The sequence below is a fragment of the Tursiops truncatus genome, chromosome 1 (assembly GCF_011762595.2).
Source record: "Tursiops truncatus isolate mTurTru1 chromosome 1, mTurTru1.mat.Y, whole genome shotgun sequence".
Classification (NCBI taxonomy): domain Eukaryota; kingdom Metazoa; phylum Chordata; class Mammalia; order Artiodactyla; family Delphinidae; genus Tursiops; species Tursiops truncatus.
In genome coordinates, this window is record NC_047034.1 from 87,581,599 (window position 1) to 87,595,568 (window position 13,970).

The 13,970-nt window shown below is 44.8% G+C and overlaps 1 protein-coding gene across 2 annotated transcripts in view; it reads right to left on the reverse strand.

Annotated features, from left to right (window-relative positions):
• AHCYL1 (adenosylhomocysteinase like 1) overlaps window positions 1-11,678 on the reverse strand; it is a 47,618-nt gene extending 35,940 nt beyond the window's left edge. Inside the window, exon 1 of one of the 2 annotated variants that reach the window (XM_019919839.3) lies at window positions 11,285-11,678. In XM_019919839.3, the coding sequence (XP_019775398.1) occupies window positions 11,285-11,404 (120 nt within the window). In that variant the 5' untranslated portion in view covers window positions 11,405-11,678. The remainder of the gene's footprint in view (window positions 1-11,284) is intronic. The other variant, XM_019919840.3, reaches the window with a different exon arrangement.
• Between the last annotated feature and the right edge of the window lie 2,292 nt (window positions 11,679-13,970).

Consider the following 13,970-nt stretch of genomic DNA (forward strand, 5'->3'; position numbering starts at 1 on the left):
AAGGAGGAAACTGCTCTCCTGGCTACCTGGCTTACCAGCTTAGTTAATTGTCTTTCTGAGCTCTGCCCGTTTTTTCCTATCATCTTTCTCTGATCTTTTACTCTTTGGCTATTTCCTCAGTCCCTCAATCAACTCCTTCTGTGATTTTCTATGTTTTGAAGCCAGAATTTCACTAAAAAGTCCTCTCACGATCTTTATAATTTTACTATCTTAATCCAGGAATTCACAATATAAATTATCATGTTAAGGAAATTCTCATATTCTGACCTGATTTTTAATCTATTGAATCCAAGAAGCTCAGCCAACCAGAAACTAGAGATGAGGACAGAGAGTCAAAGTCATTCCTGACATTTCAAACAGAACACAGACTAAATAAATGCTATTGGTTTAGTGGAGGTCTAGCCATTCCTTATACTTTTTCTAGAGACACCCTTGAGTTCTTGGCAAACTACCTTGGCTATACAGATGAAGAAACCACAGTCCTGTCCTGCTAGGAGGTAAAATGCCCATACACCCAAACTCATGACCTTGCTTTATCCCAATCACGACATTAATCAATTCTAGGCAAGCAAGCTGTCTAGGTTTTTAGCCTGGGATCCATGGATGGGTTTCAGGCTGCCAACTCCCCCTTATATGCAAATTGTTACATGTATGTAATTTTTCTGGAAGATAAGCACAGCTCTGATAGGGCTCTAAACTCCAAACAGTTGGGACCACTACACCAGACTCACATGACCCAAATAGTAACCTCATAAGAATGTAAATGCCACAGGATAGATATGGACCTTTGCCTTGTTCACCGATGTATCCTAAGCAGCCAGCACAGGTCCAGGGACACAGTAGATGCTCAACCTTGAGTTGACAGGGATGCATGATTTCTGGTTATGGCTTACTCTGCATACCTTGGGAAAGAAGAGTAAGTATAGGCTATTTTCCAGGACCTCTTTTATGGGGCACAAGATTTCCCTCATGGCCAAAGTCATCCGAGATAGGTGGTGGCTGCATTACCATCCAAATAGCAGATTTCACAACAATTTTGGCTAGCCTTGCTAGATAATCTGAAAGAGTGGTTCTAAATCTGGGATCTCTCAAGTTTAGCTGAGAAAGCTGTTCCAAAATGCACATCCCATCCCATTTTCCACCTGCCCCTTACTCTCAACCCCTCCCCATTCGGATTAAGTAGGTCTAGGTTAGGGCCCCGGTTACCAATATTTTGAAAAAGCTCCCTAGGTGACTCCCTAGCTAGCTCCCTAGCTTTTACTCCTTCCCACTCCATGAGGAGGACTGATCTGAGACAATCTAAGCAGGATCTGAAAAAGCAAACACAAGCACATGGAGTTTACCAGGCTCTTGATAAAGTGACTCAAGGAACACAGGGAACAAATGAGTTAGTCTTGTACAGAAATAAAACAAATAAGGCCAAGAAGTAGAAAATCTGCTTTTAATACCAACTCCATCTGTCAGCTACAGACAATCATTCAGATGGATCCACAAGGGTTTAGGAGAACATGACAAAGCCTGTCTGAGGAAGAGAGACTGTATTTTTACAATGCGTTGGTCCAAATTCAGTAAAAACTGGCAAGGTGCTCTCATTCCAAACATGCCCAGTGCTCAGCTAATCCCCTCCCTGTGAAGTCAGAAAAGAATGCGCAGAATTCTGAACCCTCTACTCCCCAAATAGGAGAGGTTCCTTCTCCTGAATGCAAGGGTTGAAACTAATCCCATCAACTCTCCACTCCTAATTACAAACTAGAGAAATGAGGTGCCTTCTCAACATAGGTGCTCTTTTTAAATTTATTTTTATTTTTGAATTTTATTTTTTATACAGCAGGGTTCTTATTATCTATTTTATACATATTAGTGTATATATGTCAATCCTAATCTCCCAATTCCTCCCCCCTACCCCCCCCCCCCCCGCCCCATGCTCTCCTTCTTAACCTTTCTGATTTGTAAACATTCTTTACTCCACCAAATTAAAAACCAAGCCTTTTCCAACCTCAATTAATTCTCAACTGGCAAATAAGAACAGAAACCACCACCAGAGTAATGTTTCCCTCTGGGAAGTCCCGGGGAAGGGGTGCCACAGGGTCAGTCTATCCAGTATGCATTTTCCTTGGACTTACACTTAGAACACAATGTTCCCAACCAGCTTGGTCTCTTCTCTGTTACAAACCTGAAGTAAACAGATTCTACAGCAGCTACAAGCCTGTTACCAAGGCCACTGTATTGATCAGTATAATTAACATTCACAATTCATCTAGTCCAGCATGACAAGCCAGCTGGGCTATTCTCTATAAGAGCTGAACACTGGGAATCTTCATGTCTTGCTTGCAAAGAAGTCTGGTGCTCTGGACACTAAAAACTCAAGTACTGAATTAGAGGCTGGATGCCACCTGGCCACCCACAGGAAACTGAATTAGTTACTAGAACAACTGAACACACTTGCCATTTCTACAAAGTACAGACTTCTACTTCCAAAACAGCAAAATTCTGGAGGTCCCCCATTCCCCTGAATCCTGCCTAGGTTACATACTGTGGGGAAACAACCTACACAGAATTCTCAGTGCCAACCAGAGCCCAAGCTCCTGATTAGGGCAAGCACTGGGCCAGTTCCCTGAAGACTGTGACTCTGAAGGTGTGTTTCAAAGACAAGGGCACATATAGCTTTTGAGCGCTGAGCTCAGCCTTTGGTGCAGAAGAGGCAGCCAGGGTTGCAGAACGAGAAGAATCAGAAGTTTGCTCAGCACTGCCAGGCAGAGCTGCTGTTTATTACTTTTATGATTCCAACACAGATTCCAAAATGAAACTGTTCAACTCATCAGTGGCCCCCAAATCTCAAACACCCTAAGAGTAAGCTTAAATCAAGAGTAAACCAGAATACCACTTTCAACTGTGGGCAGTGTCCCTAATGCTAAGGGTTTCAAACTTGGTGGGAAATTCAAATTACCTTTCCCATTATGTCATAAGGACACCTCTAAGCTTCTGGCCTACCGCCTTGTGGTTCTCATGCTACTGGACTAAGATTCTCAAATCTTAGCCCGAAGAGTCTCTTACCTATTTCTGGCATTATAAAGGGATCTACTAAGCTGTTAGAAATTCTCATCAATTTCTCACCTGCAGTTCTTGGTACTCCGTTATCACTCACGTGGGAGGGGGTCTAAGTTAGAAAAACAACACTGGCCAGCTGAAGGGGAAAGTGAGGCAAAGCCACCATGTGAGTCCAACTCACTTCCTCCTAGGGACAAGCATCTCAAAATACTTTACTCAGTAAACAATTATTGTCAGTATTATGTACCAGGCCCTACATACTATACATATGTATGGGATATGGTCCTTGTCCTTAATACTGTTGGTCTAGAGAAATCAAATGAAAAGTAAGATTCAGATATCACCGTCAGTCTTGAAAACAGTCTGAGAAGTACTACATTGAAATCAAACCTATTTTTGAGAGACACAGAGGAGCAAATTATTTTGTTTAGTTTTGATACGCAGTCTAGTGAGTCCCCTATTCTAAACACTGCTATGGAATCAACTCTGGAGATTTAGGGGTACCAACAGTTCCTATGAGAGCAATGGGGCTGAGATAGTACAAAAACTCCCAAAAGTTGCTGAAACGCTGGTTTCAGAGTGCATAAGTTCCTCAGTTGAACCCTCAAGGCATTGATAATGAGTCTCTTGGGAAGCTGAGGAGCATCCCAAAGAGGGGGGTGAAAAGAACACCAACAACCTCAGCTTTGTTCCAAGGACAAGCTGCAAGCTGGAAAGTTAATCTCAGCTGTTTCTTGATCTGTAAGGGAGAGAGATACTATGGCTTAGAGGCCTGGCCTTCTAAATCAGGGCTTTAAAGCCAGGATCCAGAGATGAGTTTCAGGGAGTCCCATAAATCCTCTGAAAGTATAAGTTTCTGTGCTCCTGAATTTTGCCGAGGAAAGAACAGTGATTTTTATAAGACTTTTAAAAAGGGATCTGTGACTCAAAAGATTAGGAACCACTGTTCTGGAGTCTCTAATCCAGTGAATATCTCAGGAGCATTCCCTCAAACTGGCAAAAGAGAAACCTATTTATCTACCTTTCACACATATTTGTCTACTTATTGACCTCCCTTCTGAAGTTAACAACAGGGGGTGGGGGGTGGGGGGTGCAGTTTGAGAATTTAAAGCGAGTAGCTCTTTTCTACATCTCCAAAATAAAGCTAACTGTCATGAGAACCCCAAAAGGTTTTCCTTAAAGCCTTTGAGTAAGGATACAATGTGGGGGTGGTCAAAGAGGGCAGAGCAGAATCTATCCTATTGACTTTCGTGACAGGTCTCCTTTTTGATTTCAGGATCCTAAAACCATAACTGGAATAGGTCATAGCCCAGAAACTGACTTGCAGTCAAGCCAGTCCTGGGGTAAAGGGAAAAAGTAATTCCCATTATAATACCCATGGAAATCTGTCCTTCAAAGGTTCACCTTAATACAGTTAATAAGTACTAGAAGAGTAGGAGCCATTTATTAAAAACAGAACTTCCAAACTCCTGACACTGCTCAAAACACAGTGGTATGAACAACTTCATTCAGGAGGCCAAAATGAATGGAACATGATTATACTCATCTGCTCCAGGCCTTCAGCCCCTTCATTCTGCTACTCACCAGTTCACCATCCAGCTCAGAGAGCTGCGCACACTGCAGATCAGCACATTAGCATTTTCCTTGGCACCTTGAGCACATAGGCGCAGTGGGATTCCACTGATGCCATTGTACACACACAGGCTCAGGAAAGGAGAGAAAAATACATAAACAACAGGGCTTGCTCTAGCTGAGCAGTTCTTCAGATTGTAAAGAACTAAACCTGAGGCAGGTCCAAGATGAACAGCATGGAACAGTGAGCAGTCCCAAACCCCTCCCGTTAAATCCTCACTGCTAGCACACAACTAAGTACAGGGTGTCCATTTTAAAAGAACTGAACTGGTTTGGGCTGGTAAAGGAAAACACTTTAAGCCCATTAAGCCCTAGAAGTTAAGTACAGAGGCACATTAGCTGAGGCATTGGAGCTTTCAAGACAAGAAAGCAGGAACATGCTTTGCCGTCCTAGACTGGCGGTTCTGTCAAAGTACTCTCCCAATCTCTCCCCAGCATTCCAAATAATACCTTTCATCAGTAGTTCATTACACTGTTTTATTCTGTGTCCTGTTTGGGTAGTAAATGATTAAGCCCCACTGTATATTGCTAAGCAGTACCAATCATTATATACATTCTGAGATTAAGGCACCTGACTGAATCCTTTAGAAAAACTGAACAGAGATAGGAACAAAAATGAAACCAGTATGAGTGTTAACAAAGGCAAAGGGTGCTCCACCCTAGATCTGTAACTGCTATGGAGCAAAGGCCACACATTTCTGCAAGAGAAAATCAGTTACACGTAATTAAGAGCAGGCTGTTTAGAGCAGAGAGAAACAGTACCTGAGTGGGTGTGAGGGAGTTGGAGTACACAGGCCCGGGATCTGAAGGTGACCATATACAAACATAAGGTCACAGCTCAGATGAGCCTTTGGAATTGTTTCATGTGATTCAAAGATTCTAGTTTGGAAAGACTCCCAAACTATTACAGGTTGAGGAAATAAACTCCTGGACTCAGGCCAATGTCTGACAAACGCCCTCATTCTATGGGTACACTGTCATTATGGGGAATGAGGTGGGGGAGTGGTCAGGTAGAACATATCTCATTTCCATCACAAGCTCTAAACTCTCCCACTGTCTATATACTTCCTGGAAATCAACAAATAGTCTAGTGTTCAACCGGAGTAAGCGCTACATAAAATAACATTTTTGTCAGGGAAATTTCCTGTTGAAAAGATATTCCAATAGAAACATCTTTGTTTTGGCTCTTTGAGAATATTTTGAAATTCCATCTAAAGCAGGGTACTTTTCAGAGTGTAAGAAGGCACTCACTGACTAGCATGCTGGGATAACAGGCATAAACCTGAATTGTACCAGGTAAACCAGGACATATGGTCACTCTAGTTATAAAGGAATAAGTACACTAATTAGTATTTACTAAATGCTAGTTTCTTCAACAATCTTGTAGGACTATCATTATTCCTCATTCCACAGGTAAAAAAATGGAGGCTCAAACAGGTTCAGTCACCCAGCTTGTCCAAAGGTCACACAACTTTGAGATGGTAGAGGCTGAAGGTAAACCTCACTCCAAAAATCAAGTGCTTAACTTACATCATACTCCTCCTCCTCCTCACAGTTTTAAGAATAAAAAGGCGGAAGTTAAAGAGGTCTCAGGTAACAGCCAAACAACAGTGGGATAGCAAGAGAACTACCTGAATGAGTCAAAGGGAAATGCGGAATCAGAATGGAATTCACAATTCAATGTGAATTTTTAACTACTTACCATATGCAAGGCACTGATAGTGCTGACAAGAGTTGGAAGGAAAATTTGTGGTAAGAATCTGTCTTTAACCTTGGATTCTCGGACTTCAGGAAAAAACTCTGGTCTATGCAAATGTACTGTTCTTCATACATGAGGGGGGTGCCTCTGCGCCACCTCAATGTGATGTATTCTGAATTATTATACCCAGTATAAGGTTGGCCCTTCTTTATAAAATTTAATATTCAAATTTCCAAACTTGGGAAACAGATAGGTATAAATGATTCTCCTTTATTGGCCAGTTCCTTTAAATAACAGCCCCAAGAGAGCATCAAGGTGCTTATTTACAGACTGCAACTACTTGAGGTGACAGAGTAAACTTTTAGGAGTCACAGGCAACTAAAGAGCTACATGATTCTACGTATCAAAATATCTTTTATAAACAACTTTACAAGAATATTATATTGGGTAACACACACTGGATCCAAATATACCTTCCTGATGAAACAAAAAGTACACATTTATAATCTTGCCAGCAAAGTATCTAGACAATGAACAGATTTCTGTTACAAGTTAAAAATCTAAAGGAATTTACAACAAAGTAATATGGAAACTGTGCCTAACAAACTAAACAGAATCAAATAAGAAAAAGAGAGGTAATCAATATCTGGGGGAGAAATCTAAAAGAGATAGGATCTTCTTACACCTCTGATAGGATCTTCTTACACCTCTGACTCCTGTTCAAAGACTGGCACTAAAACAGTAGTCATTCTAAAGAGAAGTAAGAGATACTAATGATGTGGAGAAGATAGGAAATGTCAACCTATCAAATCACTTCTCAGTGAATCTAAGAAGTACAGGTGTAAATTCTATAAAACTGCACCAAGGGCTTCCCTGGTGGCGCAGTGGTTGAGAGTCCGCCTGCTGATGCGGGGGACACGGGTTCGTGTCCCGGTCTGGGAAGATCCCACATGCCGCGGAGCGGCTGGGCCCGTGAGCCATGGCCACTGAACTTGCACGTCTGGAGCCTGTGCTCCGCAACGGGAGAGGCCACAGCAGTGAGAGGGAGAGGCCACAACAGTGAGAGGCCCACGTACCGCAAAAAAAAAACAACAAAAAACAACAAAACTGCACCAAGAATTAGCCATAACATAATCCTGATAAGAAGTGGATCATCCTCAACATCTAAGCATTCCACTGGGTCTCTACCTGGTATGCTTCCTAAGTCTCAGCTGACCCTTCTGATGAATTAGTGCTATATATGCTTTATTCAAATATATCCTACAAAGAATATCCTACAAGCAAAATTGTTCTGTTGTGTTCTTTTTCTCCTTTCCCCTATTGTGCTGGTGGTAAAGGTCTGACTGGATAGATCCTAGGTCAAATGCCTAAGGTATCACTCTAGAAAGTCACCCCAAATGTTCGTACAGATGCTCTGATAGACCTTCCAGAGAAACATGTCTATCTTACAAGGTTTTCATCAACAAGCTTGGGTTTATTCTATGGAAAAAAAAAAAAAACCCTTGACACAATGTCAATTTCCAAAGGCCCAAGGACAAATATCACAGCTGTAACACGAAGTAGCAGAAAAAGAGGGATAAATACCCAGTTATGATGGGGAACTAGCTGACTTGTTTGGTTTGACTGATAACTGCCAACATTAAACAAGGATTCTCTCCAGCTATGGTACAATGTACACCGCCCTTACAACTCAAGGACTCCTTTTCTCTCCCAAATTTTCCTGGCAATTCCATCTGAAAGCACCAGTGACAGTCATGAACAAGCCTTAACACGGGAATCAATACTATAGCTATTAATACTGTCCTGTGAAAATTTCCTTTAGAACTTACTACCAGCAGAAGTTGTCTCCCTGAGGAAGTGGTGTGTATCATTTCCCATGTCTGCTAATGAGACTATAATTCTGATTCCTTTTATCCTCTCGCTCCTACGAAGCTTAGAGTTGCATGTGATGATCAGCCTCGTCCACTGTCTTAGCCCTCAGGGTTAACAATGTTTTTTTCGTTTTTTCTATAGTTTGGACTTCCCATCTGTATTGTGTGTGTCCTGTGTTATAAGCCACCTCAAATGCTCATTAAAGACAGGGAGTGTAAGTATGCTAATGGACTTCTTTTTAAAAACCACTTTTGCTATCTTAGCTCCCAACACACACCTATCTGCACTTGTTCCAAACAAAAAGCACTTATTTGGCAGATGAGGAAACTGAGGCACAGAAGCTCACTTGCTCAAGGTGGTACCCATTTAGTTGGCTTTTTGACACTCAGATCAAGCTCTGAATCAAACCAAAACAAGTCCCATTATCTACACACTACTGTGGTAGATCCCGGGGCATACAAAAATGAGTAAGTTGTGATTATAGCTGAAGAATCCTGCTATCTATGCTTTTAGTTAAACGACATCTAGTCTATCCTAAAGTGAATAAAACTTCACTAGTTACAATGGAATCTGTTCTGACTGGAGACCATCAAGGTCACCCTGCAGTAACCTATAGCCTCCGACTGGCACCAGAAATGTCCTCATTTCCTGAGGGGCCTCAGGGCTTGGAATGATCCAAGGATTACTTGGTCTAGAGCCACGCTGGAATCCTCACAGGCAAAGGACAGCACTATTTGAAGAGGCCTTTTCTCACACCATTCAATACATGCCAAGATAAAATTTTTTCCTCTTACTTTGCTCATGCTTTCTCACATTATCAACACATGGCAGAGGTACAAAAGTGACTTAAGTCATTATGTCTGATTCAGCTGAAGTTATGAAAAAACAGATTACTTAGGACTTGCAATGTGACCTTGACTAGTCCTCGATCAACTCATTAACTAGATAAATGCCTTTCATCATCACTAGGGGAAGGGTAATTAGTCATCATAAAGCACTTTAATACAAAGTGCTGTGTAAACACTAAACAACAAAGCTCAGAAACAGCAAGATTAATAAGAAACACAGGGGTACATTTACCAGCAAATGGAACTTACAACAGGGTCTTCCCACATTCCTGGCAGAGACCCCTCCTTTCAGCTAATGGAATATGAGTCTCTAAAATCATTAGCACTTGGCCTGACAATAGTTCACATTAGCAACATTTCTCCTTGAAAGAAAAGAAGAAAATTTATTCCTGGTAGGCAGCCATAAAGACATCTCAATTACTAGTTAGCCAGATGGACAATTACTATTTGAGTACCTACTATATGCTAGGTACAGAGCTAGGCACGACAGATACAATGGTGAACACAAGTCTCTGCCTTTATGGAGTCTACAATCTACAATACAAACTTTGTCTTATTAATAGTGGCACCTGCAGAAACAAAGCCTTACTAAAATAAAGGCAAGTAAAAAAAAGATGCCTAATCCCTGAAGAACTAGACAAACAATAGGCTAATGGGGAGAGGAAGAGTTCCGGGAATTAGGTTACCAGGGATTTCCCATTCTTTCCCCTAACTCATCACAGGTACTATCCATATTCCATTAGCTTATAAAGACTGTGACTTTGTCTCCACACAGTGCAGATTACAAAGGTTTACTGCTCCAACAAAGCAGTCAGCTGAACTGAGAGCACTAAAAATAAGGTCAGTCAGACTTCTTAGAATCAAGGGATCTTCTACAAAGTGTTTTTAGGCATTCTATTGGTAAGATCTAAATTTTGTGGGAAGACAGAGCTAAAGCACACAATGGTGACCTGTCTTTTCAACCCTGCATTTGATTTCTGGACTGGTAGGTTAATTTCCTTAAAAGAAAAAAAAAATCATCTCTCCCACTTATGACAGCTTACCTAGTTCAGCCTGAACGACTGTAACTATTCCTGCAAACCTTGCTTTGTGCAGCTTATACAAGCAGTGCATCCCATCGAACACTGCAGGAAGAGATAGCCTTGAAACTCTCTGTCTTTATATAGGAGGGAAATATTTATCCAGGTTCTTAACTGGTTTCAGAAAGGTCACCTCTCTGCAAAGGTTCTCTGGTCTACTGTTAACTGGGTACCAGTTATGTGGAAAATCAAGATGTGTTTGGCAGAAAATGCTCAGAAAGCACTAGGGATCCCAATTCCACCACTCAGAGAGCTGGTTAGATTAAAACCTCCAAAGGCTGTCATTTAATCTTCCACAATAAGAGAATTAGAAGGATGTCCTTTGAGTTCAACCCACAGCACAACAGACTAAACTTGTTCTGCCTCACTAAGTGCAGTAAAGAATGAGCAATCGTTCCTTCCCACCCACCCCTCCAACCCACCCAAGCTCCTTTCTCAAGGGATGCCTAAGTGATCTATTCACATGACTCTACGATCAACCTGTATCCATGACAGTATCTGCTGTCACCAACCTCCAAAGGTTAATTTCTTAAATATGTCTAAACTAGACGACCACAGAAGGTGAAAATCAGTTTTCTTTTCAATTTCATGCTGCCCTCATCGTTTTCACCTGCATAAAAGAGCTAGCTCCGCGCATTTTTTTCATCTTGCCTCCAAGATCGCACGCAGCTGTTGGATAAGCCGGCCACTGCTCCCAAAGAAGCACTATCAGATTTTCACTCACCTGAGAGAAGACTTCCCGTACACCCTCATCCCGAGACTGGTCACTGGGGTCACTTCGTCACCCCCTCCCACTCCCGTCTTCCAGGCCCTTCATCCAGGAAAAGTCAGTCGCAAATTTAAGGCCCGGCCCTGTCGGGTTTCGAAAAGATCCCGGAGGACTTGGGCCGAGGGACAAAGGAAAGTGAGGTCAGGGTCTGCCTTTCCAGCTCGGGATAGGCCTGGGGCCGCTCACCCTCCACCCCTCACACCACCTCCGTCGTCCCGGGTCCCTCAAACCTTGCCCCTTAAGTCCCGAACTAGCTGGACCCGGGCCCGGAGCTCGCTCGCGCCCCTTCCGCGAGGCCCCAGCCCGGACCCCTGCCGCCACCCAGAGCCCCCCGCACCTTCTTGGGCGCCTTGGTGACGGTGGCCATGAAGGAGTACTTCTCGGCGTCCTCAATCTCCTTGGCCTGCTTCAGCTCCTCCCCGACACCGGGCAGCGGCATCGCGTCAGGCATCGACATCCCCCGGCCGGCCCGGGCCGCGGCTGACCCGCCGCCCCCGCCTCTTTCCCTTACGGGCGCCCGCCCGCCTACCCGCGCGGCACCCTCCGACACGCGCTCGCCCACCCTCCAGGCGGGGCCCCGCGCCGAGCCGCGTCCGGTGCTGAGGTGCTGGGGCCGGCGCCTCGTCCGCTCGGCCGTCCAAGACAGCCGGACAGCAACGGCAGCGACAGGAGCACCAGAAGCAAGCAACACGGAGCTCCGACCGGCCCGCGCCACCACCTCCGCCGCACGCAAACACGCACGCAAAGTAAGGGTAGAGGGCGGTGACGCCACGTCGAGTACTGGCAGCTCCCGGCGGGCAGGGGAGAGGCGGGGAGAAACGGCGCTCTGTCATGACGTCACCACCCTGGACTGGGCCGCCGAAGCCACCCCTTTTCCTAGCTCGCTCGGGAAGAAGCTCCAGGGGTGAGCCGGGCCCCTTGTACCGCCAGGTGGCGCCATTAGCCTTGTGAGCGGCGCGTGGTTCCTGCAAGGTTGCCGCGAAACTGGAGGGCCTTTGGACTATGGGGTTCCAGGAATGGTCTCAGAAGGGCGTAGGGATGCTTGTGAGCAGACCAGAGCCCCACACGACACAGCCTTCACCCAGTCGTAGGAAGCTTCCGGGGCCCAAGATAGCCCACTCACTCACTGCCCCCTCCCCAGACCCTTTGAAACAGAAGCCCCTTCCTAAGAGGCAGCGTTTGCCTCTTTGACACCATAAGGGTGGGTAGAACAGACCCAGAGCAGTGTGGTTTCTGCACAACTCTTTGTGACCTCCTCCACCACCGTCTCCGCTGGGCCTTGCTTGTTTACAGGACCTTCGTGCCGCAGAGCTGGTGGGATGGGGCTAATGATGGGTCAGAGGATGGAGAAGGAGGGGTGGGGGAGGGGAAGAGAAGTCGTTGTGTTCCCCCCCACCCGCTCCGGATCAAGCATTATACTCTGACAGCTTCCAGGGCCGCACCAGGGCATTCATGGACTATTCACGTGCTATTACTGGGCTCTACTATGTGCTACCCCTGTGCTAAGGCCCTGGATAGTACAGATGTGTGTAATACATTTTATGTTTCGTTAAACCTTAGTCCAGCTGGCAAGGCAATGTCAGCTAAGGTTGCTTGTCCTTTGACATTCAAATGACACTGGCTGAAATTCCCACGTCCTGTGGAAAGTCCAATGCTCCCCCTCTCCCCTGATTTCTGTGAATTACTGGGGAGACTTAGATCTTTCAAGGTTACCTCTGGCTCTAGTTTTCTGCCTCATCTGAAGTTTTAGTCACTCTCCTGGTCTTGTGGCTGTTTCTTTAGTTCCTGCTGTCAATTCAAACATGGAAAACAGTCCCTTCTCCTTTCAACCCGCACCCCTATTCCAAAACAACCACAAAAATAATGCCATAACATGTAGCAGAACTTCTAATGAAGGTTTTTGGGCCACAGGGGAGAGGTTACATCACACCACAAACAACTTGAAGTCACATTTCTGAAATGTTCTGAAAAGTTATTTTGGCTATCTCGTCACCCGGGACTTCTCATTAGCCACACCGCCCCACAAAGCTCCCTGGCCCATGGTCGTTTCATCTCCCTTCCTCCTATTCCTCCCTTCCCATCCCTCCACCTCACCTTCCCCTCCTTGATTGACTTTGGGAAGCCTCTCTACTCTGCTGAGTGTTCCAGTCTTCCCAGGGCCCTTTTCTTAAATTCCTCCCATCCCACCTTCTTATATCCAGAAACCCAGCAGGTCTCTGGCAGGGTCAGCTCTTTCAAGAAAGAAGTTGTGATCTGAAGAAACGTTTTCCCCACTGATTTACATTCAAGGTTAGGAAGAGTGTGAAATACTTGCTTCTGGGGTCCCAGAACTCTTAGAGAATCCCATGTTCCAACCACCCAGCCCCATGAGGCTGTCCGTTTGAAGTAGGCTGTGGAAGTGCCTGGAAGGATGCACTTCTGCAGATCTTCATCTTTCACTGTTAAGATTCTCTCTTCTGCCCATTCTTTCAAGCCCCTTGACTTCCCTCTCAGAAGTATTCCTGTAGCAGAAGGGACAAAGAGATGGGGGAGCAGAATACGAGATTGATCCATAAGGGTGCCAGACTGGCACTTTTCTTCTTATTCCCCAGCTGGGGCCAGGAGCTATGCCTGCTCGCCCAGGACTCTTTGGATATATGGCCAGAAATAGCTTTCATCCTGTGGGTTTGCCCAAAATGTTGTCAGAGTCCAGGGATCAGAGCTGCCTGCTTAGAGAACAGAGGCAGGGCCAGCTGGAACAGAGGTGAAAACTCCACATCCCTTGAATAGGAAAACATGTGACTTAGGTTAGCTTATTTGAAAAAAAAAAAATAGGTGTTTTTGTCTTTTGGGTTTGATTTTTAAAACTCCCCTTGTCTGAGAGCTTTGTGTGTCAGTCCCCCAGCTCTGCCGTGCATGTTAGCATTCAGACTGCAAGACGGCTGGGGACTGGAGTTCAGCCTCTCTTTTATGCCCCCTGAACAAAAGTAACAGGTTTTCCCTTACACTAGGCTCACAGAATTGCCTGCTGCTGCTGCTGATGG